At 41.2% G+C, this 27,827-nt stretch overlaps 2 protein-coding genes across 2 annotated transcripts in view; one reads left to right on the top strand and one right to left on the bottom strand.

The window, feature by feature from the left end:
• LOC115015451 (dolichyl-diphosphooligosaccharide--protein glycosyltransferase subunit STT3B-like) overlaps positions 1-24,780 on the top strand; it is a 72,862-nt gene extending 48,082 nt beyond the window's left edge. Inside the window, exons 5-17 of the mRNA XM_029442785.1 lie at positions 30-95; positions 5,446-5,545; positions 7,012-7,110; positions 9,180-9,326; positions 12,399-12,447; positions 13,113-13,267; positions 14,766-14,977; positions 16,183-16,370; positions 17,564-17,735; positions 18,290-18,463; positions 19,803-19,916; positions 21,534-21,740; positions 22,058-24,780. Of these exons, the coding sequence (XP_029298645.1) occupies positions 30-95; positions 5,446-5,545; positions 7,012-7,110; positions 9,180-9,326; positions 12,399-12,447; positions 13,113-13,267; positions 14,766-14,977; positions 16,183-16,370; positions 17,564-17,735; positions 18,290-18,463; positions 19,803-19,916; positions 21,534-21,740; positions 22,058-22,132 (1,758 nt within the window). The 3' untranslated portion in view covers positions 22,133-24,780. The remainder of the gene's footprint in view (positions 1-29; positions 96-5,445; positions 5,546-7,011; positions 7,111-9,179; positions 9,327-12,398; positions 12,448-13,112; positions 13,268-14,765; positions 14,978-16,182; positions 16,371-17,563; positions 17,736-18,289; positions 18,464-19,802; positions 19,917-21,533; positions 21,741-22,057) is intronic.
• A 1,332-nt stretch (positions 24,781-26,112) lies between these two features.
• The window catches only part of LOC115015452 (oxysterol-binding protein-related protein 10), a 65,978-nt gene continuing 64,263 nt past the window's right edge, over positions 26,113-27,827 (bottom strand). The window contains 1 exon segment of the mRNA XM_075074136.1: positions 26,113-27,707. Within this exon segment, the coding sequence (XP_074930237.1) occupies positions 27,663-27,707 (45 nt within the window). The 3' untranslated portion in view covers positions 26,113-27,662.

The raw sequence follows: 27,827 nt of genomic DNA, 5'->3' as shown, positions 1-27,827 counted from the left end.
ATTTATAACGTACTCTCTTTCTCTCGTAGGTGAAGTCAGTGAAGACGGGATCTGTATTCTGGGCCATTGGCTGTTGTCTCTCCTATTTCTACATGGTGAGACTAGTTCGCACACAAACACACTGGATATACACTAGCCATTGACCGATTTGGCTTAATTGTCCTTTTTATTTGTTTTTATCTCAATAGGAACTTTAAAGATTACATTGTGAATTGTTATTCCCACCTTTATATTTTTATTAAAAAGTTTAACATATTTTTTGAATTCGTTAAACTTGTGTGCTCTTTTTACACATTTTATTTGACGCAAATATGTGACTTGTTTATGTGCTTTGTGTTTATTTTGCTTGCGTTTCTGTTTCACTGCTGTGCAACCAAACCACCCTTTGGAGACTGAAACAGTGACTCACTGTGATGTGGTTCAGTTTAATTCAGTATTTCATCCTTTATGGTTCTTATTGACCTTTTACCATTTCTTATCTATTATTTGAGTAAGAGAACACACAGGTATATTCAAATAAAAAATGTTAGCATCTTTGCGCTGCCATAAATATTCATTCGTCATAAGCAATAAGGAATTTTGTTTCATTCTTTTTTAAGTTCAAATGTAAAATGCATAATAATATAAACACTGTGCTCTTTTATACTTGAGTTGAACACGCTGGAACTAACTGATTCTGCGGCGCTATGATGACAAGAGTGGACATCAAAAACGCTGTACTTATACACTGCTGCAGGAAATGTTTTGTCTTTTTCTTCAGACTTCTTCGCCTACTTTGAAATTATTGCTATGTATTGCAACTCTCTTTTGTAAAGCAGAGTTCAAAAGCATGTTTCTCAGCAAATAGATTCAAATTAAAATCTAGTTCTTGATAATTAATTGTGCTTCTGTGACTCTAGTGTTTTTGGGGGGCGATTGTCCTCTGTCCATCATGGCAATGCATGGAGAAGGAGCACTTTAGCGCGTGTTGTCTGCATTATTTATGATTTCAGGCACAAACCCATCAGGGGATTGATGAGCGAGATGAGATAAAAAGACGATTCGGGCTCACTGCCTCAGCGACAGATTGTTTGCGCGTGTGTGTGTGAGAGGGAGCGTGAGTGCCTATGAAAACCTCCAGCTTCTTGCTCATTCCAGGCTTAATCTCTGTGGCCGGCAGTGAGGCAGATATCAAATGAAACCGATTACTGAAATCCAGCTTTATCGATCACACTGGACCACAGCGTCTGAGGGGCGTGGAGAGGATAGAGATAGAGGAGTGATGGAAAGATGAAAAGAATAGAAGACAAAACAGAGAATGGAGACAGGCAGAGACAAAGGGATCGAGAGAGGCTTGGAAAGATAAAGGGAACAGGATAGAGTGGACAGAGAGATGGCGAGAATGATGAGACCGGATATGTGATGTGTAACTTCCAATGGGAACATTGAGTCTCCATGCTTCGTTCTCCTTATTACCACTTTCTCTCCTTGACACCCTCTCGCTCTCCCCCTCTCCTCAGTGATGTGATGTTTCTCTGTACTGTATCCGCAGCCCACCCACTGTTGCAGATGAGTCCTCTAGCAGTGAGCAGCAAACTAGGCTTGCAGGTCTCCATCAACACCACCCAACTGCATTCACTGTCTCTTTTTGGTCCTGCACACAAAGTACTGCATCCTCTCGTTGACCCATGCCTACTTTAACATCTTACGCTCTCATTTGAATCAGGATATAGTGAAGGGTACGTTTTCTCGTGGGGATTAATTGAATGTGACACTTGTAAAGCAGATATGGAGAGAGAGAGGGACAGATCGCCTGCCTGGGTGTTGGCAAAATCAGAGAGACGAGATTAAGACGAGGATCAAAGCAGGAGGACCTGCTGATGGACAGGAGCCACAGGAACCATTCTGGTAGCTGCGCAACATCCTCCTTTCATCCATACAGGGGTGAGGGTGGAGCGAGGGGTAAAGCAGAGGACAGAGCAAAAGCAGATGCACTGCACTTGCTCATTCCCAAAGCTTAGGCTTACTTTCCTGTCTAAACCCTTCAGTCCCCTCTTGCAGAACAACCTGTAACACCAAAAGCTCCTTTGCTTAATCAAGTATTGATTAAATGCCCTGAACACAGGGCTTCTTAGATAATTGTTAAAATGATGTCACTTTGTTTAAAATTTTAAACAACTTTCTGTTTTTGCTTTATTTTTTTACTTTGAACTTGTAGCTTAAATTACATACACTCAGAACTGCTAGCATGGCTGTTGACGCTGCTAGCAGTTTGAAGCCCGGCTCAGACTTACAAAGTTTTTGGGCCGATGTATCCCCGATTCACCCCTCCCGACAATCGGAGGAGAAACCTGGTCCGGGACCTTGGTTGGTTGGACGTCAGGCCGCCCTGAATAATTTCATACATGTTTGATATCTCGTAGTTTAAATCTTGATGATTACTTTGGTGCTTTCTAAGCAGGACCACAATAGCCAACGAGAGAGACGAGCCAGAGCAGCTGATGGTGTTGCAAAGAAACAGTAAACATTCCTGCCCTTGAGGCTAACGTTAGCTAGCATACTATTGATGTAGTCAGTTTCCATTTTGTTGACATCTGTTTTCTTATGAGATCACGTGGTACATTACTCAATCTGGCACCATAATATTAATAATGTGTGTGATGCACTATTATCTTCGCATCTTATAGTGTGTGCATGTTTGAGATTAGAGAAAAGAACATCTGCAAAATGTTTCCGTATGTGCGTAACGCAACCCGATTTATAAATTGGTTAGGATTTTAAAACTCTTGTAGTATGAGCCCGACTTAAGTCTTATCTAATTTAAGGGATACATTTTGAAGCTGACAACTAAAGTATCATTGTGAGAAGGAGTCTGGCCTATGCCCAAGGCATAGCCCTGAGGCAATCACCATCTTGACTCGTATGAAGGCATACATGCACACATTATACCTAACAGTGCAATCTAAGATTCACAGGGCAGTCTGTTGTGCAACCTTACTGAATGCTGCCCAACAAGAGCACATAGGCTGCCTGCAAACACTTGTGCACACATACAAATTTATACACACACACTATTAAAGCCCCTCTTCCTGTTGCATGCTGTGTTCTCTATATCGTCTTCAGAGTGGCACTGCGGTCATCAGATAAGCCCGGTATGAAATGCAGAGAGCGATAACGGCTAAAAGACTTTGCTCCAAACATTCTCTGAATCCTGCCCTCAGCCGTTGGCCTGTGGCTCGGGCAAAGTGCTGGCAGTTAGAACCATAATTTTAAATAGAGCTTGTTCGTTCACACACGCATATGCACACAGCTTTGCTTTTTGTCTTGGGTATTCATCTTTGCATAGTCCTCTATTATGACCAGATGGCCAGTTTATCCTATTCTTTTTTTCCTCCAGTTGATTGTGCAATCTGCTGGCATGATCCAAAGACTCTGGTGTTACATTTGTAATCGAGTTGCATTGTTGAGATTGCTGAATAACAGACACTGGAGAGGAGAAGGTGGTATACCTTCTTGGCATATCGAAGTTACCGTATATAAGGATGTCTGACAGTTATACCCACTAAACATTAACATGCTAGCATTGGTCATTGTGAGCATGTTACCATTTAGCACCGCTGTACCCAACTACAGCCTCAGAGAGCCGCTAGCATGGCTGCAGACTTTGATTCGAGATAGTGCTGATTTACACTCCATAGAAAAAACTTGAATGCCTTATGCTAGCTGAAGCCAATTTTTGATTACTTTAATACCAATTTGGTGAACTCTATTTTTCAAATCTACATGACAAACAAAACAAATTATATAGGTGTAGCACAACGGTAACTAACTATTCATTAGGTTGTAAATTACAACAGTTATTAGAGCCGGTAATTGGCTTATAATTTTGAGTTGCCCTGAACCCTTGCAAATAATGACCATACGATCTTCCATCCCTCACACGTGGCATTAAACCCCATACGCTTTTGCCCAGTTAAGTGCCCAAAGGGAAAACAAGCCTTACATATGATGTTGTCTTTGACTCCAAGTCAATAATGGCCCTCAGTGACGCCACAGAGTCTAACAGAGGCCTTTCTAAATTAGGTTCACTGCTGCGGTTGGCATGGTTTTTGTCAATTATCACATGCCATGATTTCACAAACATGCTTATCGATTTACAGACCCTCACAATTAAGTGACATGGTGACTTGTCCATCTTTTCTTTGTGTCTGCTGTCAGTTTTGGCCAAATGCAGAGAAGGGAGTTTGAATTGCATTTCCTCCATGCACTCTTTCTGTTATCATGCATACTCACCAGAAATTGAAATGAGTTATAGTTTTGCAGCCACAGAGCCAGTAGCACGGCACACTGTTGGTTCTCAGCCAGTCAGCGACAGAGACTCTCGCTTCTGTGTCAAGACTGAAATGAGCCTTAAATTGAACACATTTCTGTTATTCATTCAAGCTACGTTTCACATGCTACTAATTGCCTGTCACCATCTCGGGGAACGGATGCAAACTATTTGCCAAAAGATAATTGCATCTAACCTCTCAGCATGGAACTTATTTAGGAGTTTTCTTTCACTCTCTGCCTTAATGTAGCATATTAGCGTTTATTTTTTGTAATGTGATTGCAGCAGTGTAATGAATGCTATTTTCATCCTACTGAGCAGGTGCAATGTGGCTCTTTCTGACAAGCTGCTGTGAATAAAGGATCAAACAATTTGCGTACATGCAATCCCTTTTCCTGTTTAATTCACCCCTCATTCTCTGCTGTCTCCTGTTATTTATCTGTTTCACTTTCCAGCACTTTACAACTCTCCTTTCTCTTTTCCCTTTCTCTTGCTTTCTTTATCTCAACACTGTTTCTCTATGCTTTCCCCTCTGCCTGTCTAGTGCTCTCACGGTTTCCATTTGCCCTTTGCAGTACTAGAGTATAGGCAATTGAGTATTTGTCAGTAATGCTTTTGTAGAGTTGTTTTATAGTCTCCAAATCTAGCACTGTGAGGGATCATTTTAGTGGAGCTTATATTGGTGCATGTAAACATCTTATATATGTAAGTTTTTAGCTGTGTGCTTGCGTCTTATAGTGAGTGTATATTGGCTCTCTATTAATTTAGTCAAATTTAATTAAATGTCCATAATTCCTGTTTTGTGACATGCATTTTTCCAATAATCAAACTGTTTTTAGCTTAAGAAGTAGCTTACAGCAACAATACAGGAAACCCTTTGTGCCTCAGCGGGACTTCATGTTTCGATTAGTTCCTGTCACTATGGCAAACCTGACATCTTTCCTGCAAAGCCGATTTGTAACATATTAACAGGAAAGCCTCGACTCAGCAGGGTTACCTCGTTTGAAATGGAAAAATTAAATCAAGAACAGTTGATCATAAGGGCCAGTTATTTCTAATTGAAGGCAGCTATTTTAGAGAAAGGATGATGTCCTAGCAGGCTGACTGACATTTCTATATTCATGTGTGTGTTCCAGGTGTCAGCATGGGGAGGCTATGTGTTTATTATCAACCTGATTCCTCTGCATGTGTTTGTGCTGATGCTGATGCAACGCTACAGCAGAAGACTCTACATCGGTAAGCTGTGCACACACACACACACACACACACACACACACACACACACGCCACACGATTACTTAAAGTGTGTGACTGGATGTTTTGAACTCCCCCACATGCAGTCGCTAAAATGGAAGCTGTCAGTCTTTTCAGATACTCTTCCTTTTAGAAAAGAAATGTATGGAATAAACAGAGAACCAGCTACTCCGTCATATGCGTCTCCCAATATCGTTGCCCAAACATTTGACCCTGAAACAAGCTCAAATGCCCGGTCACGCCTGTGCTCATCTTTCACAACCATAAGCATTCCATCATCGGCAGTGCAGACATCCACACACCCACACACCACTTAACAGTAAATGAAGCCACCTGCTACCTGATCTTCATTTTATTTATTTGTATTCTTTTGCGCAAATACCAGAGGCAGAGTGCTGGAGTAGAGGGTAGGTTTGTTATTCCACTGAACATACCAGTTTCACAGCACATATCTCGAGCTCAACCCTTCAAGACCTCCACACATTCGTCAGCAGCTCAGCCGAGAGCTTGCGGGAGGCACTTCTGTTCTGGTCAAGAAAAATGAGACGATGCCAAGTGTCTTTCACACATGATTATATGTTGCATTTATTGTAACCGCAAATTATAGTCTTTGAGATCTTTGACAATAAATGCTGGCCTCTTCACAGTGAGAGGGTTTTGACCGACCTCAGTTCTATCTTCAAACTGTTATTCAGCGACGACTTTCTACTTCACGATGCAGAGCTGTTAGAAGAAGTGGAAAATATCCTTGAGTCTCCTTTTGTTCCTCAAAGATGTCTGCAGATATAAGTGTCGACATATTCTGTCGACAGAAAAGACTTAGGTCTTTATGCGCGTCCTATATTCCTCATCTTTCCTCCTCTTTACATCTTGCAGCTCCTCTTTTCAGAGCCAGGTGTCTCTCTGTTACTACGAAGGAACATACAAAAAGAAAAAATGGAAAGATCCCGGTTTAATAAAATGCCTTGCAGTCTATGTTCCCTCACAATTCATCTCTCCCTGTCTTGAGTCAATAGCAGATGTGTGAGAAAGAGATCGCTGAGGGCAATCGCAACTACTTCAAAAACGAGGCACACTCTTCAGGAAGAGTATGAAATCTTAATTAAGATGGTGCGTCTGCGAATCGGTTCCCCCCCCAGCTACAAAGGTGGGAGTTGCACTGTTCTCAGCACCGTCGTCACACTCCAGGCCTCCCTGCGCCGAGCCAGCTACCGTTTTCTCAGTAAATGACATTAGTATTTTGTATTTACTCCGTCTTCGTACCACAGTAAAAATCAATAGACTTTAAATACCTCTGTGGAGGTTGATTTCCCTTAGTAGTATCCAAACTAAAGTGGTGGAGCAGAATGGAGGGTTTTTTAGTTTATTTTGATTGTTTTATTTCTTATCTGATCTACCCTCTTTCTCTCCCCGTTTCTCCTTCTCATTTGTTTCTCCTCTCTTTACAGCTTACAGCACTTTCTACATTGTGGGTCTCGTACTGTCGATGCAGATCCCTTTTGTCGGCTTCCAGCCAATCAGGACCAGCGAGCACATGGCTGCTGCCGGTAAGTCTCACCCTCTACCTCCAGGGAAGCTGATCCGCATTCTTCTTAGATGAACAAGTTCCCTTCTAGAAAGTTTCAACATTAATGAAGTCAGCTTTTTTTTTTTGGAAGATTTTGCTGCTTTATATTCCAAGTTAGGACTCAATTATACCTTCCTCGTCAAATGTCAGTTTCTCTCGCAAATAATGGCAAATAAAGCACCCGACTTGACTGTTTTTCGTTCACTCTCATCAGCCTCATTTCCTGATGTATACTACCGGCCACTGACAAAGCAAGCAACTAGTTTGTGAACACAATAATGCATTTAGCAGCTAAATAAAAAATATGAATAGCCAAATATTTCCTTCATGAGTTGGAGGGTGAATGTTGGATTTATTTTCATCAGGTTGCTGAATAAATGCTTTTAATGTCTAAAAACTTAATTAGGTGATATGTCAGTGTTGTGTTTTACAGCTTGGTATGTTGCCCACAACTGGCCAAAGAAATAAATTAATGCAGGTTTAATGGTACATTTGTCTTTGCCAAAACAGAATTTTGAATTTATTGTATTTTTACATTATAGGGAGCATCCCAATTTCAAGTTAGGGTTAGTAACAGAGCACACTGTCTGGGTTTTATACAAGGACCAATTGATGCAATGCCGAGATTGTATTTCAGAGAATTCATGTCCGCTTCCTCCAACCTCCCCTGACCCTGCCAACCAATGTATGCTGCAACACAAGAGAGCGTTTCAGGCTGACTGCTGTAATTCATGTATTAAAGGTGTGACTTTACATAAGCCACCAGCTTGATATCCAAAGCACCTTACGCTACCGTGGATGCACACACTTTGAGATTGTTTGGCTGCAAAGGGAATTGAATCCCCCAGTGCTGACAGTCTTAGTCATGCTCTCTGTGGAGGAAAAACACAGGACCTTCTCCGAATATATTTACAGAATATTAATAAGTAAGTGGCTTCACAAGCCACCCATATGGGTTCCTCATTTCAAGTACTTTTTTCTTTTTTGGCTTGTGGGAAGTTTATTAAAGCTTGTTCAATTTCGCCACTCAAGAGTGGGCCCATCTGCTGCCTGACAACACGGGTGGGTGCGCATGCATGTGCATGATTCGTGTGTATATTTACATCCAGATTGTGAGAGGACTGTCGCTGGCAGCTTTAGGACGCCGAGGCAGCACCTTTTTGGAGAATTCTCTTAACACTGCAGCAGGCTGACGTCGAAGTGTCCCTGTTTTTCCTGTATGTCTAGAACACAAACGGCATAATGGGAGGCTTTGAAAGAATGCACCATCAAAAACCTTCTCTGCCTCGCTCCGTTTTTGGCTCCCCACTCTCCCAGTGTGTTATGTCACTGGGGTAGCAGCTGCTCAGAACATCTGGTGGTAGCATTCAAGGAGCGCAGTGGGAGACAGGAAGAGAGTGACAGAGCCGTGGACCTGTCGGTACCGTTGAGATGTCAGCCCCTGAGGCAGGCAGGGTGGCATAGTCTGACAAACGTGTTAGCACCATGACAGCTCTCCAGGAGACAGGCAGGGGTTTAACCTTAGAAATGGGTGAGACCTGCTGTGGGCGGTGGCGACGCTCGTGGAGGAGTAAGACGATTTCACAAGATTTGTCATAGGATGGGAGGTGACGAAAGGAAGGGAAACCAGGCCTCTTTTGAAGATGTTATATCCAATTCACCAGACAAACGCAGAAATGCACTGGAGAAAATGGCGTTGAGAAAGTGATAGAGCAAAGGAACGGAGGAAAGAAGTGTGACCGAAGGGGCAGCTAAAAAAAACAAACAAGCAAGGCGAGCGACAGAGAGGAGCTTATTTACACAAATATTTCTCCTGCATTTGAAATATATTGTCCCGCAGTATTTGTGTTTTACATCTGCATGAACAGCCAAAGGGGCAAACTGCTTTGTCGAGAATTCTGCCAAACTGACAACAGCACTTCTTAACCACGTAAACCTGCTTTGTGCCCTGCAGGAGGCAACATGAGTCGGGGCCTCCTCAAATATTCACTGTGAACTTCCTTTGTATGTTTGCTCATGCGTTTGTTTCCGTCTGTGGTTTCTTCTCAGGTGTGTTTGCACTTCTCCAAGCGTATGCCTTCCTGCAGTACCTGAAAGACAGGCTGACCAGACAAGAGTTTCAAACACTTTTCCTCCTCGGAGTCTCTCTTGCTGCCGGCGTGGTCTTCCTCACCGTGATCTATCTCACATACACAGGTCTGTATGTCCGCTCACATGTTTTCACAGTTCTTATCATTTTAGACCATCGCATTGATTGTTTCTGTACATGGACCAAAAAAAATGCAATCAGTTAGTCAACAGAATATGTTTTCGTGCAAAGTAATCGAGTGAGGGAATTATATTTCTGGGTTTCAGTTTTTACGATTTTGAGTATTTGCTGCTTTTCTCTGTTTAGCAAATTGAAGAAATATTCTTGGTCTCTGGGAAAGTAATTAAAAGATTCCTTTTTTATAAAATAAATAATAATCATTAGTTGTAGTCGTCCTTGTAAGCAATTAACGGTCGTAACCAGTGGACTCGTCCATAATCATCATACGTATTACTGAACAGTAAACAAAGAGCTACTACCAACAAATAACTGCATGATGTATGTCCCGGGGGTTTTATCTGGCGAGTATTGTTGTGACATAATATCACTTTCTAATGATAGTTTTATTGGCTGCTCCAATAATAAATAGTTGGTATTGTTTTCAGCCCCATCTGTCTGTTTATTTATTTATTTTTACAAATGGAAAAACTTATCCTGAATTTGGCTGATTTTGTGGACAAATAGCCTTTTGTGGAAGGATCAGTTGACTCGATGTCTTGATGCTGATCCAGATCTGGGATTTCAGCCATTTTAGATTTAGTTTTCTTTATTTAGCCAAGAGTTACAGTATTCATAAACTATCCCCCGATGGACTGACCTCCAGGTCTCCCCAGAAAGTTTAACCCGGAATGATAAACAAATATAAACAGATATGCTGTAGAGCGTTGGAGGAGGATTGTGCTCCAACGATGGCCTTTATGTGGAATTTATACGTGTTGATTTTGACTGGCCTGGTTGAACCCTGATGCGCACAGCAAGCTGGTTGAACTGTCCTCTGTTAACGTTTTTCTCCATTATTTTCAGCTTTGCCTGCATTAGTGGCCACAAGGTTTCAGACCTTTCAAATGTTGCCTCCTTCCCATTTATTGATTTTATTTGTCTCCTGCTGAAGTGTTCTAATTTATGTTGACATAGCATACCATCTTATGTGTCTTTTGGCACTGGCTTGGCTTCCCCTATGTAGTGGTTCATTGCCTCAGACTGGTCCTAGCACAGCTTATATAGTTTACTGTGTAAGCAGAAGAGAGCTCACTTATCCCCTTAAGTATGCACACATGTTCTGCAGTGTGTAATGAGTCTTAATAAAGCCGTACATGATGTATTGGTTTTCTCATCTTGTTATTTACTTTCTGTCGCTCCAGATATTGTACAAACTGCAGCCAGGCCTTTTGTGCAAAGCGATGGTGGCATGTTACATCTACAGTAATATTGGCGTCCTTAGATTGTTTGCCTGCCTGCTTTTAGAGCTCGTTGGCCACTCGTGCGGAGGCAGAAGTCTCGTGAGGGATCCTGACTTCAACTGGACGTCTGGTAAACGTTGTGATGTGTCAGCCATCTGAGTTGAGCAGTGGGAGTCAGTGACTGTTTGGTGATTTGCCAGTTTTCTCGTGAAACTGCGCATGTCCTTCTCTGGCTTGTTTAGACTTTTTCTTCTCATAGAAATCTCTGCAACAGAGCAGCCGGGTGGGTTTCCTTAGTATCTTGAACACTGAGCCAAGTATTGATTGGTTAAATCAGTGTCATCCTTTAAATCACCTCTCAAAAATCTCCTTCATTTCACTTTTACTGCTTTTTCATATCCTTTTCTCGCCTGCTTTGGATCAGCGCTTGCTTTGTGACATCTTATTTTAAAAGTAATAGTTTTATATTTTTTTATGATGGCAGTGGTGATTATTTCATCATTATTAATAAATGCATTCACAAAAATCTCTTTAAAATCTCATCAAAGGACAGGAAGCAGCTACACGTTGGTGCAAACCTGCCACAAAATGTGAAATATGGGGCGAAGATTTTTGTTTGTATTTGTCTGCGCTCACATGTGAGTGAGTGGTTGTGAGAGCCCCCAGGCAACAGTTCAGAGCTGAAATGTATTCCACATCAAAGCCTAACCAAAATAAGACATTTGTATGCACACATAAAATGCCCTGTGCGGTCTAATTTGCAGCTTAAATGGTTTCAGTTACATTTATAAACAAGTCAATTTCAGTAATTAAGTACCATCAATAGAACACATTTTCAGCGTTGACACGTTCTCAATAAGGTTTTTCTTGGTTTTGACCACAGCTGGCAGAACGATCTGCTTTATACAGTTTAGTTACTGGGCTACATATGAATGTTATTAAAGGCCAATTAATTGTTGACTATAAAGGTTAAGGTTTTCTGTTTTTAAGTTGGAACAGTTTTGGTTTTTCAACATCCCAGATTTCCGTTCTGTTTTCCTCTGAGCTCTTCTCACTGGTTAAAAGTAGGCGGCCCAAACAGCGTTCAGCAAAGCCAATTTTCTTTTAAATGATGATTTGTTTATATCCATGTTTGCGCGCCATTTCTTTCTACACTACTGTTGTTGGAACATTACCGCCACTAACTGTTGATCAGCAGAGCAGCATGGCACCACAGCAGGATGTGCACACGAATAAACAAAGACAAAGACATGAACATTACTGCAATGTATTCCCAGTGGTCAAAACCTCCACAGGGTGCCTTAAAACTCTTAAAAAAAACTATACTTGTTTTTTTTTTACTCAACTTATTTAGTCATGAATATTTATTGTGATAAAGAAATACGTAAGAAACCAGAAACCGAACTTTGACTTGCTTCGAATGCACATTCCCACATTACACAGTATGTTTCAGTTTGGTTTCACACACTGAATATTAAAACTGTACTGTAGACGATCCATTGTTTTATCCTCAGGCAACCTTTGCCACTTGCACACATTTTTCTAGGCCTTTGGGTTAGATAGTGTTTGCCATTTTATTTATTCAAAGTTGCACAGTTGGGTTGAGTTTGCTTTATAAATCATTACATTTGGTTGTAGCAAAGGACATTCTAATGAGAGCATTTTTAAGTGGTTTTTTAATATATTTTCCAGCTTTTATCTCTCTTTACATAAACATCATTTGGCAAACTTCCAGCATCCCTACCAGCAGTCCATATTGATTGTCTTCTCTTTCCTTAGGATACATTGCTCCGTGGAGTGGTCGCTTCTACTCTCTCTGGGACACCGGGTAAGCCCTGCTGACCTTCACACTCTCACTGTCGATGGAACACTTGTTCAATCAAGTGTGTGTTTTCTAAGACTGCTATAAACCCCCCTGCATCATCCCAGAGGGGAGAATAGTTCAGTACAGGCTTTGTGCTGAACTGTTGTCTTTCTTGCAAACAGCACCAGGCACCCTGTGTTCTCCAAATGCACTGCAACATGTTTGATATTTCTGCACATCCAATCAACCCCCCCCCCCCCTCTTCTTGTTTGCTGACTGAAGCAGTATGGGATAGTTTTTTTCTTCTTCTTCTTCCCCTGGAGGCTGATACTAATTCCTTAATGTGCTGTGTGTTTTCTCTTTCCCAGCTGTAATCACAAAACACTTTAGAGAGAAATATTTTAAATCTTATTGAAACTGCTGAGTAAAAACCCACAATGAATAAAAAAGGAACGCACAGATCAAAAAAACGGCAACAAAAGAAACCCATTACTCATCTCCAGTGCTAAACATTTTCATATTTTACCACAAGCATGCCGGGGAGGTGAATTATCTTTTTTTCCCTCATAACTCTGGAGTTAATCAGGAGGATCTATTGTATGATTTGTCTCAACTCTCCCAATGGGCTCAACCCAACATGAATTACATCCTGTCTGTCTCTTCCTTCTCCTGCCTGCCTCTTTTCCCAGCTATGCCAAGATCCACATCCCCATCATAGCATCGGTGTCGGAGCACCAGCCGACAACGTGGGTCTCCTTCTTCTTTGACCTCCACATCCTGGTCTGCACGTTCCCAGCAGGCCTGTGGTTCTGTATCAAGAACATCAATGATGAGCGAGTGTTTGGTAGGACATTTTTTATTAAAATTGCAGCTCTACAGTTTTTCTGAAATTATGCAGGAGTATTTGACATTCTGACTTTCATTTTCCCTTCAGGATGAATTGTAATAACTTTGGTGATTCCTCTAGCTGTTTGTTTTACATGGCGACCATTATATCTGCTTAACTTAACATTAAAACGTCTTTTTGTCATCTTTTGTAAACATGTTGCCTGCAGACATTGAGCATTCAAAGCACCAACACTGTGCTGCCACTTCACTACTCTGTCATTTCTTAGTTGTTACTTTATCTGGTATCATCCTTTAATCGTTAGTCAGTTGCCGGCTTAGTTAACAGTGAGCTATGATTTAACATGCATGATTTGTAAATAGTATATAATTAGTCAAATAAAACTTGAAACAAAGAGGATACCTTTAGTTGAGGAGTGGTTGAGCTCGTTGCCAAGTAGAAGGCATTCTTTTAAAAGTGTGATGGTGGGCAGAGAACGGACTGATTATTATTATTATTATTAAGACGTTGTGTTGTTATGAATACTGTTTTATATAATGATCCTCTCTGTTGAATATATTGTAAGCCATACTTTATTGTAGTACTTAATATATTTGATATTAACGGGGGGGAAATGGCTCTGCGTTCATCACTCTGTTAGCTGGCCAGGTTATATAAGTAGCGGCGTTGGTTAGCATGTAAATCTATAAACCAGCAAACACACCAATTTATCTTGTGCTCATCTCCTCCTTCCTGCTCCTACCAGTTTTTCACTTTAGGAGATCTCTTAAGAGCTTAGCTGCTTTGTGAATAACTTCACCAGGATCAACTGTAAGTAGTATTAACTGTGAAGGGAAATTCTTAGAGAATGTCCTAATTATAAGAATCTTCTTACAATTGTGTCACTAGCAACTCTTTATACAAGGAAACTTTATGGATACGGCCCCAGGAGTCTCATCTCCCGGTATGAATGAATGCCTCCTGGTTGAAGATGCATCTCCATCAGTACAGTATGTCCTTTGTCTCGTTAATATTGCGATGCGCTCTCAGCTTTCCATCTGCCTAAAAGAAAAGCAGTGAGGGGGAATTGAAAAACAAACGACTCAAACAAAACTTTCTGTTTACAGAGTGAGACAGCCGAGATCAAGGGCAGAGAACCTTTTGAGTGTTTAGAAACAGCTCTTCAGCAGCCCGACCCGTTTCTCCCTCAGACTTAATCAGCCAATTACAGCTATTGATTAGCGATGCACCTGTTGACCCGGTTCTGCACTTCTCAAGGACGGAAAGCAGTCAGCGCTCTCTCCATTTAGGGTTTGAGCTCTGCATAGGCCACTGATTATGCTGCGTTACAACTCATTTTCTCTTTGTCATGTGTTTATCTCCTGCTCACACACACTCCGCCCCATATCCTCTGCCCTTTACATCCACACCGACTTTCTCCGTGTCTGACCTTTTTGTTTGTTTTATTCTCCCTCTCTCTCCCCCCCCACCATCTTCTTTTTCTGTATCCCTCCAGTGGCCTTGTACGCCATCAGCGCGGTCTATTTTGCCGGTGTGATGGTGCGTCTGATGCTGACACTGACTCCGGTGGTGTGCATGCTGTCTGCGGTGGCTTTCTCCAGCGTCTTTGAGCATTACATGGGAGACGACACAAAGAGGGAGAAACCACCCGCTGAAGACAGCAGCGACGAGGACGACAAGAGGAATTCTGGGAATCTTTATGACAAGGTCAAGACAGGACAGAATGATTGTCGAAATTTACATCAAACAAGAAAGTCCCAAACAGTCCCTTTTAAGCTCCTTCTTGACTTTACACACCTTTTTAGATTTATCATTTGCATGTTTGTCAGCTTTCCTAACTCCTTACCAGTTTAGCTTGCCAGTTTGGGTAAAGTGTGATTCAACTGTGATTCAGCTGCAACTGTTTGATGCAACTGTTTGATCTGTCTCACTTTGTTGAATGTTGATCCGACTGCTGTCACTGTTGAGCAAAACTGTGGCTTTGTCTATTGTCTATGTCCACCTTGTAATCACATCATTTCATGTGCTACCCACAAATATCCGTCCTTTAGAAGTGTATAGAAGACCTGCAATGTTGGACATCTGCTTATGGTGACGAGGCTATTTACACATTATTGCTGCGCTGCACTGGTGGAAACACTATGTATGTATGGAATATAATGGAATACATTATACAGGCAGCATAACACAAGGTGATGCACATTTCTGATGATAGGATGTTGCTAAAATAGGGGAATTGAAGTCGGCAAGCTTATAATGCAAATGATTATATCAAATTCCACAATGAAAACTACATCGAAGATAGACATTCAACCTTTTTGTATTTATTTTTATCAAGCAATTGATCCACTGTCCACTTATGATGTTCATAAAGAAGTTTAGTTAGAGATCTCATTAAGATCAAGAGATCCTTTAACAAGACAGGCTTGAGAACAAATGACATATACAGCATATCACTACAAGAGGATCGTTGCACTAATTCAAACAAAGATTAAAGATATCGGCAACTTTTCAGTCGTTCCGTTGATCTCACTTTTTGGCAGAATTCAAATGTCATGTCTTATGTCTCATCTACATCTGTCCTCGCTCACTTTAAGCCACAGTTCAGGTGTCTGAGTAAGTAGTTGGAGGTGCTAGTAAAGACAAATGTTCACATTATGCATATTTCCTCCTCTCCAGAGTTTTTATGGCTTTAACAATTCTCTGCTGCTGGTGTGAAATGATATTAACTCATCACAAGGTTCATCTCACAATCCTTAGTGATGCATCAAACTGTACTGAAAGCACGAGGATGCTGTAAGATGCTTTGCACAATTAGTTCATTCAATAATTTATTCCACTCAATAATTCATCTTCCTGGGAATGCTACAGACTTGGCCGTCCATCATAATAGTGTGTGTCTCCCCCTGCAGGCTGGTAAGGTGCGCAAACATGTGTCAGAGCAGGAGAAGGCAGAGGAGGGTCTGGGTCCAAACATCAAGTCCATCGTCACCATGCTCATGCTGATGCTGCTGATGATGTTCGCCGTCCACTGCACCTGGGTCACCAGCAACGCTTACTCCAGTCCGAGTGTGGTGCTCGCCTCGTACAACAACGACGGGTACGGGATTGTACATGTTCACACACTTCAGCTGTAGTGTCTTAATGGCTGTTGAATAACCGCAAAGTCTCACACTGAAGAATGAATTGCTCAGCCTTGCATGCGAATGAGTACATATGCACGAGTATGCACGAACACACAGAGCTGCTTGATAGAGGGGGTGCATGTATATTTCATAAGAGGTTTGTAGAAATATTGATATGTGCACCTATAAGCTTTAATATGATTGCTTAACTTAGTGTTTCTGGGTCACAGAAAACATCTGTGGACCATCTCTGAATCTACAAAAAGCTGATCTATTATTCTCTCTGAGATTCTTTACTGCCATAATTATTCTCTTTAAGCATTAGGGAGGAAATATTGAAGACCAAGAGTAAATGGTGGTTGCAAGTCCTCATACATATATTAATGGTACCACGGCAGGTTCTCTGACAATGGTTTTATCTGTGCTACTGGGAGCAGCATAGCTGTCACTCCGCTCTTTTCTCTCGTACACCTACACAGTCACGCATCAGTGCACACACACGGATATAATATGATTGCCATACCTAAAGTTAATTGCTTGTTTGGCTTTATGTCTGCTCCTCAAGGTAAATTTAGACCTGAGCGTTCAAAGTGTGAGATGTTTTTAACCCTCTGTTTATTATGCACGGATGGTCTATTTTCAGCTGTTGTTGACCTTCTGATTCAAAGCCTTAGCTCAGGGGTGTTAAACTCATTTTATTTCAGGGGCCACATGCAGCACAATTTGATCTCAGGTGGGCCGGACCAGTAACATCACAGCATAATAACCTATGAATAAACACAACTCCAAATTGTTCCCTTCGTCTTAGTGCAAGAAAGTACAAGTACATTCTGAAAATGTTCAAATTTAATGAACCATCTTTTTACAAAACATTATGAACAACGTTTCTTAAGAAAAGAAGGTGCAATATGTCTCAGCTTATCATTTACACATTACTTACTTTACTACATTTACGCATTACTTACAGATCACAGTGTATCTACAGAAGCACAACACATTTTGTTTGCAAAGAAATCCCGCGGGCCTGATTGGACCCTCTGGCGGGCCGGGTTTGGCCCCCGGGCCGCATGTTTGACACCCCTGTCTAACCCTAACCCTGAAATATGAATTGCCTGCGCAGCTATATGCCTGTCAACGCTGTTACCTGTCAACCTTATTTTCTTTTTAGGACCCGTAACATCCTGGATGACTTCAGGGAGGCCTACTACTGGCTGAGACAGAATACAGAAGAGCATGTGCGCGTCATGTCGTGGTGGGACTACGGATACCAGATAGCAGGCATGGCCAACAGGACCACGCTAGTAGATAACAACACGTGGAACAACAGTCACATAGCACTGGTGAGTCTGTTTCTCTCGTGCCTGTCTTGTTCTTCATCTCTCTGCTCTCTTCCTGTTTTGATTCATGCACATACAGAATCAGAAGATGTCTTCCAGCAGCCACTGGATGATTAACAAGCTCTTCACTGACATTTTTTCATGTAATTGCCATATAGTATAAAACGGCTCCTTCCAACAAGCCAGGTAATCTTGTTTGTCTAAACTTTTCCCTCTGAAATTACACTTATGGGGGATTTCAGTTAATTGCTGTCATAGTCTGTGGGTTTGATTTATGTTTTTCTTATCTCCCTGCTGCCAAATGTAGAGGAATGTTTTTGTCTTTTAGTTAAGTCTGTTAAAGCCCTGTAGCTTTCTTCTCTCTTGCTTTCTACCTGCTGCCTGTTGTCTCTTCAGCATCTGTCCACAGGATATGTAATTACAGAGAATACAAGATGGATGGCTCTTTAATAATTCCTGTTTTTTCCCCCCCGTTGCTGTATTGAAGCGTCGTGTCTTGTGAAACAGAGGAAACTCCAATTAAAGTACGGCTTGTCGTTCTTCTCCGACGTTTTTAGGTGGGGAAAGCCATGTCTTCCAACGAGAGCGCAGCGTACCAAATCATGAGGTCGCTGGATGTGGACTACGTGCTGATCATCTTCGGAGGTGTAATCGGCTACTCAGGAGACGATATAAACAAGTTCCTGTGGATGGTGAGGATAGCAGAAGGAGAGCACCCCAAGGACATCAGGGTGAGTGTGAGACCTGCCCGTCACTGCTGCTATTCTCAAGGAGATCTTGTAGCAAGCACTTACACGGCACTGAAATCAATGTTTCCTCTTCACTCTTACTCACTCTTTACAATGATGCTGAAGGACAGACTGTTTAGCCCATTGTGTGGCGCATTCATGACATGTAATCCGTGACTCGAAGGCTTACCTTGCACAGCAACCTTTGTTATAACGTTCAAATTTTCAAGTGTGTGCCCATTTTACTTTTGTCCGTCTTGAAATGTCAGCGTACAATTCAAGTAACAGCCACAAAAGCACTTTCAGTAGGTTTGCATGCAGTCAAGAAACCAGGTTATTCAGAGAAACCAGAATATGCAGGCAGTGACGCAACATATTTACACACACGTTACTTTCAGTTCTCCAGTTATTTTGAATACGAGAATGTCATTCTGGCACTCTGCGGTTACAGTGTTGCTTCACCCGTCTACATCTGTAGAAGTAAAAAGCTGATTTAGAATCCCGGCAACCCAAATACATGGCCGAGAAATCTGTGCTCTCCAGGAGAAATCCCCGACCCTGATTATAGAACCGGGTTTCTGGATTCCTTGAAATCTTACTGGAGCAAGTCAACTGTAACCCAGTTACTTAAAATTTGAATAATGTGTATATTTGTTTTCTTGCCCAGAGTTGGATAAGAAGATTAATTCAACTCTCTGTAGAAGCTACTGCCAGCAGATGGTTAGCCTAGCTTAGCATAAATACTGGAAATGGTGGGGACACCGCTAGCCTGGCTCTTTCCAAATGTAACGTAATCTGCATACAAGCACGTCTAAAGATCACTAATTACTCATCATCTCTATTTCCCAAAAACATTGACTGTTCCTTTAAAGACCTGTACAAACACTGATTGAAGAGAAGAACTATTTACACGCTATTGTTTTACAGTGTGTACGTTGTATTACATTTAATGTTCTAAAGTAAGTTGTTTTTAAACTGATGTGGGACTAGTGTGGCTGTGGCAGCTGTAAAATAACACATCGTAGAGCTACATTTGGACTGTCGGCGTTCTCCTTGAAGGGCGGTCATCTCTGGAACACATTACCAACTGAAATCTAATTAATTCCAGCTATAAAATCCTTTACAAAGGCTAAGTGCTGGCTAAACGCAAACCAGAGCTGTACCCATTCTTTGCAAATCGTACTGTATTGGTGTATGGTGTGATATGTATTGTATTTTCCATATTTGTAGTATATAGTGGGTTTATGGTAATGGATATTTTAATTACACTGCACATGTAAAAGCCTTACTAGGGACAAGAGTTGAAGTTATCCGCCCATACTTTGATCCTTGTCTTCTTTAGGAGAGCGACTACTTCACGCCTCAGGGAGAGTTCAGAGTGGACAAGGCCGGTTCACCAACTCTTCTCAACTGCCTCATGTACAAGATGTCCTATTACCGGTTTGGTGAAATGCAGGTGAGGAGAGACTTTCTAATCAAAGATTTGTTCACTTTCTGGCCAAGTAACATTGGCAACAACTGTGCAGGTTTTTAGATTTATTTTTTTCAGTTCAGGATTAGCGAGAAATTCTGTATTTGAAGAGATTTTGTGGGGGGGGGGGGGGGGTATGAGTTCCAGCTTTGTGCAAAGATCAGAAAGTAACAAGCAGCTGCCATTGGCGAAGCAGTAAAAAGTACTGCTACCATATTGTGTGCAGCTTTACCAGAGAATAACAAGCAGCTGCCACCAAAGGTGTAAAACCTCTTGCTACTGTATCTTAAAAGCAAAACTGGCTGACAGGATTTAAGGAGATGCCTTAGGGAGCTCCTGAGGCTCAGAGACAGGGGTGTTTGGGGGGGGGGGGGGGGGGTGAAGGATGGAGGAGGAATTTGAAGGATTGGCAGAAGCTCTCAAATGTGTACTTCTGGAAGGTAGCAGAGGAGAGATGAGAGCGATCCTTTTTTTTGCCAGGTGCTTACATCTGCGCTGTAGATGCGGCCAACAGCTCTGCAGAGATGGGAGAATCAGTGCAGCCACTATTTGTGGACAGGCAAAGCTGCGTGTGGCTCACATCATTGTTAAGGGGGGAAAAGATGGAGAATCTGAGGCACAGAATGAGAAGAAGAACAGGAGGGAGGGAGCCCGGCGAGGGGAGAAAACAGAAATAGAGTAGGTTTACAGAAACAGGATGTGACGGAGGCTTAGATGACGTCAGGAAAAAGACAATGAGTAGATATAGTTGAGGATGCCGTTTGTAGTGGAGATTAAAGGATTATACTGACGATACATAATACAGTACATCATAGAAAGTATTTAATAAATAGAAACAAACTGTGGACTTCATATCTCCCCAAAAAAAGAGTGCATCTCTATTTCTTGATATTTAAATGACATGTTGAACAGTTCTAGTAAAAAAAGAAAAGAAAAGGAACACAGCAAAAGACTAAACTATTGTGACTAATAATAATTTAATATTTCACACTCCGTGTCCTCTGAAGCCGCCTGAAGGCATAAACGAGATGCCAAGGTGTTCTGTAGAGGGGAACGTGGGAGAGTGAAGACTGAAAATAAAAATTGACAACAGAGGGAAGGTGTAGAGCGTAGCTTTGAGATGAGAGGTGAGAAGGGCAAATCCAATGTTGGAAGGACACAGTAAGGGCTGTTGTAGTAGAATAATAGGAACAATAGGTTGTTCATACAAAGTGTAATGTAATAGCTGCCCAAGGTTGTGTTATAATCAAAGAGCTATCAAACTTGTTTTCTTCTTTAATAATTGCGTTTGTCGTTATGAGCATGAAGTTAGTGAAACTGTAGTGGGCTAAATTAGATTGTAATGATGCCACTCAAATATGAAGTTACAGCCAGCAGCTGGTTAGCTTAGCTTAGCATAAAGACTGGAAACGTGTTGTGCCCCTGGATCAGAGTAATATGCCAGTGTTCAAAACGGCTAATGCCACAATGATGGCAGGCTAGCAGTTTCCCCCTGTTTCCAGTCTTTGTGCTAAGCTAAGCTACGTTTCATATCAAAAATACAGACATGAGAGTTTTACACACTTTATTATTAGTGAAATTAAAACTTTATCCATCTCCCAGCTGGACTTCCGAACGCCTCCTGGCTTCGACCGAACACGCAACGCCGAGATCGGCAACAAGGATATCACGTTTAAGCACCTGGAGGAGGCCTTCACCTCGGAGCACTGGCTGGTGAGGATCTACAAGGTCAAGAACCTGGACAACAGGGAGCCGCTGGACCACAAGCTTCGCACTGTAGTGCCCAAGCAGAAGTACACCTCCAAAAAGGTAGGCGTTAGTGTTAAATACAGGATTACATATTCCTTCCAGTTTTAGAAAGATTAGTTTATGCTACCATGTAGTTCTGGGGTGTAGAGTACCAGATTTTATTTTGTTTATTTATTTTGCTCTCGAGGACTTAAATTAGAATTAATTTAGAATTAAAGCTAAGCAAAGGACTTCCCCAGATCCAATGCTCAGAATTGGTCCCCAGCCAATAAACAACTCTCCATCCCAAATACACCATTAAATAAATGATTTTAGTTAAAGAATAGTTATAAAAGATGTATATATAAATTCTAATTTATTTCTGTCCCTCTAACCAGACTGCCAAGAGGAAGCGAGGACACATCAAGAACAAGCTTGCCCTGAGAAAAGGCAAGAAACTACAAAAAAAATAATGGTGACGATGAACTCTTCTAGGAAAACGAACAAACAACTGCAAAGAAACCTCCAACAACCAATGAAGAAGAACACAGGGGCCATTTATCTGGCACTTGGTCTCCGGCGCTTCTCATCAGAGCGCCCCCATGTGTTGAGGAAGTGTAATTTCTGGCTAGCTCCAGAATTGTTGTCCGTTTTATCCTGAGGATCTTTGTCTTGCTTATTTTCTCCTGTTTTTTGTTGTTGTTTTTTTTCCCTCTTTCTCTCTTTTTTTTTACTTTGTACTTGAATGTGTGGCGAGGCATAGGGCTGCTCTGCTTGGTTCGGCGTCGATTAATTTTTTTGTGGTATGTTTAATTAACTGCTTATCAGTGCGGGGATCGGGGGTGTGAGGAGGTGAAGGGGGAAACGAGAGAAGACTGGGAAAATTTGCACCAAAGACCCATCGACCTTGCTCCATGGCACATGTGAACTCATTACTGAGAGTGAGGAAGCGCAGGAGTGAAAGCTGAGGACTTGTTCCTGACACGTGTACAGAGGACCGTATGCGGTATGGAGGAACGTCACCGTCTAGGCACAGCCCATCTGTAATATTAACCTTTTTATCATCATCCTCTCCTTTATGTCTGCCTGGCTCCCTGACCTTCTTTCTCCACAAATTCTTTAGAAAAACAAATTGGCCTAATATGTAAATATGTTATGTAAAGAATAAGTCTAAAAAGGATGATAATATATTGGATTATTGTGGTGGTTTTTAAATATGCAGTTGTCAGTTTTTCTCTTAAGTTCTTTATGTGATTGTTTTGTTCATTTCTTTTTGTTTTGTATGACAGCAAATAGAACAGTGAATGCAATAATTCTTGTATAAAGGGGCTTGAGATTTTGTTGGAAGAATGAATGTGAATTTTTACAATGTTCCCCTTCACATCCCCTTTTTTTTCATAAATTGCATAGATTGTACATTTCTGCTGCTAGGGTTTTTAAAGACTGAAGCAAGCAACTGTGTGTAAAAAGTAGTGATAATGAATTAGGCCTCCCTTCCTGCAGAGGGAGCGCTCTAGTTTAGCGTGCAAAGCCTAGTGCCTCATCGCTGGTCACCTTCACCTCGGTAATTTGTGACCGTCATCTCTGTTAGCGTTTTGTTCAGCTCATCGTGTCTCAATGCGGCCGATTGAGTGCTTCGACCAGACTGAGGCATTGGAAACTGGGATTTTTAGGATGTCTGGAAATAGACTGGTGAACTGTGAAGTTAGTACACAGGCACTGAAACTGAGACTAGAAAAGACGACTAAGGTCAGGAGAGGTAGAAACTTCCGTCACGGTCTGTGACTACGGTGCATCGTTATTGTACTTTAGAGCTGTGTCCTAATTCCATACTGCAACTCTAAAATGATATCAAGTATGTAGTTAATTAACCACTATTCTCAAATATGTCAGTAAACATTACGGCTGCAACTAAGGATTGTTTTCATCTTCATCCGCTGATTGTTTTCTCAATTTGTTTTTTTTGTCTATAACATGTCAGTTTCCCAGAGCCCAAGGCGACTTCTTCAAATGTCATTGTGTCCGACCAACCGTCCAAAATTCCTAAATATTACATTCAAACCAACAGAAAATTAGCTAGAACAAGCACATGGGTAGCATTTTTTTGCTTGAAAAATGACTGACTCAACAAATCGAACCCCACTTTATTTTGTGAACTTGTGAGGGACTTTGAGCTTTAAAAGCAGCCGCGGCAGAGATCATCCTTAACCTTTAGTCCATAGTGTGAGTCAAGCTCCAAAAACACTGGATCCTACATTTCCCATGATGCACATCAAAAGCATCTTACAATTAGACCCCCCCCCCCCCCCATATCAGGCATACGCCCACGTCTTTGAAACTCCGCACCCCCAGTTTGTAACACAGGTTTTCTGTACAAAACAATAAATGATTATGATGAACCTTGATTATACCGTCGTTATATTACAATTTCTTAATGTGTAAATTTGGTGGAGTGGACCTTTTTAATTTTCTGTTGATCAACTAATTATTTAAATTCTAGTAAGCATACTAGATGTGATGCATACAAAAGTGACCAATACTGTAGTTAGTATATACTTTATAATATTAGTATCTAGTAGTACTGCAAACCATTCTTTTTGTTATTGATTGACATATCTGATATTTAGTTTAATATAGAAGAAAATACCTTGAGTAGTTAACGGTTAATAGTATAAAGTTGGGACACAGCGCTAACGAGCCGTAACCTTTGACCTCTTGTTCTATGGGCACTGCACTGTTCTTTGTGCGTCTGGGTTCTCCAGCTGTATGTGCACGCTTCAGTAACGTTTTCATTTTTTAGTGACACATCAAAAAGACTAACACATCATACAGCTGTACTTGTTCTGTCACATCTCACAGAAAAGTGACTTATTAGTATAAGCTGTTTTCTTTTTACTTTACACAAAAAAAAATTGTCTGAATTGCTTTGTTCTTTATTTCCTTGATCTTCTCTGAAACTTTGTCACCATTTCAGACTTCAGACCGTCGACACAATGCCACATTGTTGTTATTCAGTCACACAAACGCCTAAAACTGAGTCATGTCCTTCTGATTTCTCATTTGTCAAGAGAGGAGAGAGTTCAGACCAAGCCTTAATGTGATTAAAGTTTGTTGCCCTCTTTATGTTTTCATTTTGTGTCCATTAGGAGCGGCAGAACGGTTCCTTCCTCTACTAAGTTTACTCATTTCTTAGTAGCTCAGTGCCGTCTGTCCTTAGCACCGTTTTTATTTGATGAAACCCCTCCCTCACCTTCAAAGTTTACATTTTTACATTGTTCTGTTCAGCCATCTTTAAATATACACTTTACTGAAAAAAAAAAAAAGATGTGCAAGTTGTTGTTATTGACGTGTTTGTGAATTAAGTCCTTTTCAACCAAAGCAGCATTCAGAATGATTAATGTACGGATCTGTCAGTATGTTATTTCTCCTGTGCAGATCTGCTTTTTAACCCAGGAGAACACAAACAACCACTTGATGGCAGCATCAGCCTTTGGATGAAGACGTTTGCTGCAGAAAGTGCAACAGTATTATAAAGAATGATTTCACTCTCACGCCGGTGCCGACAGTGTGGTGATGGGTGTGATGGTCACAAGGTGGCCCCCCCTCAGTATGTGGCTAAATATTAGTTGGATAATGTAAAGTAAAGCTTTTCTTAAACTGATGACCTGAAGCGTTGAAGCAAGTAGTAAAATGTCCTGATTATTATTTGTAATGTGCATTTACATCCTTTAGTATAAGGAAAAATGATGCGAACATTAGTTTAAAGGTGTCCTTCAGAGAACTGACTTCTTGGAAATGGGTGGCATTAGATGAAATGTTGGACCAACATAGTTCATCCTCTGACTACTGTGAATAATATGGCTTCATAACAGCTTTATAACAATAACCAAAGCTCTGGTTATCATTACATGTGTGGTGCTGAGGGATCTGGGTGGTTCTGTGGATTAAAACAATTCAAACTCTCGCTTGGTTTGATTTTGATCCACAAAACTACCCAGAATGGTGTATTGCTGTATGACATGAGTGTGGGTCTGATTTTGATGAGTTGGTTTGATGACATCATCAGCAAGGTAAAGGAAGCCTTTGGACCACAACATTTAGAAAAAGTAAATGATTTAAGTATATGAATAACAAGTTAGTCATGTGGTAAAACACTATGCTGGGTATAAAGAAATGTTGACACCCCCCCCCTACACCCCACACAAAAGGTGTGTACCCCTTTCTAGCACAAAATGAAACTTTTCAAAAGGTTTTGCATGGATCTGGGGAACATGGGAACCTGTTGGGGCCACACGGAGTGAGTCCATGACGGCCATGGCACATTTAGTCAAACAAGTTCCTGCTTGTTATAGAAATGAGATGTTTCATAGTTCCTCCACCGGTGGAGTGAAGGAAGAGCGATGTACAGCTCATGACTAATCACATGGATGCAGGACAGACGTACATTCGGACATCATGAGAAGACATGTTTAATAAAAAGAAAAGGTTTACAGTTTTTGTTAATGGGACAATCCCTCCTTCTACAACCATGTTCTACTTCAGTGAGTCTGGATCCTTTTGAATATAAAACAAACTGCTTGTTAGTTTCATGTAAGGTGGGTCGGCTGTAGATGTTTTCTAAAAGGTTGCAGGTTTGTTTCTCTATACTTTCTTTACATAAACTACAAATAGGCATCTGGTAAACTCACCTGGCTCTAAAATACTTTATGAAAATGTATTTGAAGGAACTGAAAGAGCAATCGGTGAATGTCATGACAGCAAAATAAGAAACACTTTTTCAGTGAAGAACAACATGAAGTGGACAGACTGTTAATTGCTCGTATTTAATTCCCCTTTCTCTCCAACAGGCTGACAGTTCCCAGTGATCGTTATTCTGCTGGATGATCCTCTCATCTTCACAGAGGCGACCTTCCAGCGAACCCCAGATGTGAGAACATGGTTGTGTGTTTCTGGAAGCCTCCTCATCCATATTCATCACCACGGACGACCTAAGGAGAAGTATTAACTTCAAGAGGCACGGGCTTACTAATTACACGATTGCCATCTTGGGTACGGGACACACAAAAAAAGACCCAGAAGCATTTTGTAACAAACAAACCTGCGTTTCCTTTTCTGAAGAAGAAGAAAAAGCGACTAATGGCTCAAATAGCTGAATAAGAGAGGTAGTAATGGAAAGCGTCTGTTATGCAGAGGTGTCTCACTCGATGTGTGAAATACTTTAAATGGAGCGACGAAGCAGAATAAAAAGGTAAAACACAAAGAATATGTGTAACAGACAAGATGGAAAAGTAGCATACTATTCAAATGTGCCCAGATACATTCATAGTGCAGACTAAACAATCAGGACCGTTTCTTTCTAGTAGCTCTGAATAATAATATATACTGACACATAATCTGTAGTACATTTAACTCTTTATTAATATCTACTTTTAAATGTGGTTACGTGTTCTTATTCATGTAAAGCTCTTAAAGACCACCCTGATTGGTAAAAGCCGTAAATATAAAATATTAAATTTATTTCTATGATAAAAGTGCTTTATAAACAACTCATGTACAGCTACAGTATTATGTGTTACAGGGTATCGATTCATTCTAACGCTGCATTACAAACTAAAAGCTTGGAACCAAACATTTACAATGTCCGAGAAAACATACTGGTTATTAAAAAACTAAAACAAATACAAAATGAAACACCAGTGGCAAACTTCATTACTGTGCGTGTGCAAAAAGGCCTTGGCAAGGTGAAAAATAGAAATACTCTACTTTGAATAGTAATACTATTAACTGTATATAAAAATGTACTTTTGTCCCAAGAGATCCAGCCACCATCTTGGGTTTAACAGTGGAGATCGCTTTGGCACCTTGTTTGTTTCCTGTTTGTAGCTCCATAGCGTCACTCTGAGTCTGTAGCTCAGGAGGTCTCGGCTCCCTGACTCCTCTGACCTCAGTGTGGAGAGGAAGGATCTCCGTTATCCTCCATCATAGGAAACTGTTGTCCTGCTGTCAGGTAGACTTCCACAGTGAGCTGTTGTAGATCCAACTTTCTCCCTGCACGTGTGAGGAAGGAAAATAGACAATTGAAAAAAGAGATAAGTGAAATTTAGTGTTTGTATTTAGGGTAAATAGCAGTGTCCTAAATCACTACGCCCTCAGAGGCTCTGTAGTTTG

Source organism: Cottoperca gobio, chromosome 11, assembly GCF_900634415.1.
Source record: "Cottoperca gobio chromosome 11, fCotGob3.1, whole genome shotgun sequence".
NCBI lineage: Eukaryota > Metazoa > Chordata > Actinopteri > Perciformes > Bovichtidae > Cottoperca > Cottoperca gobio.
This window is presented reverse-complemented; position numbering and strand designations above follow the sequence as displayed.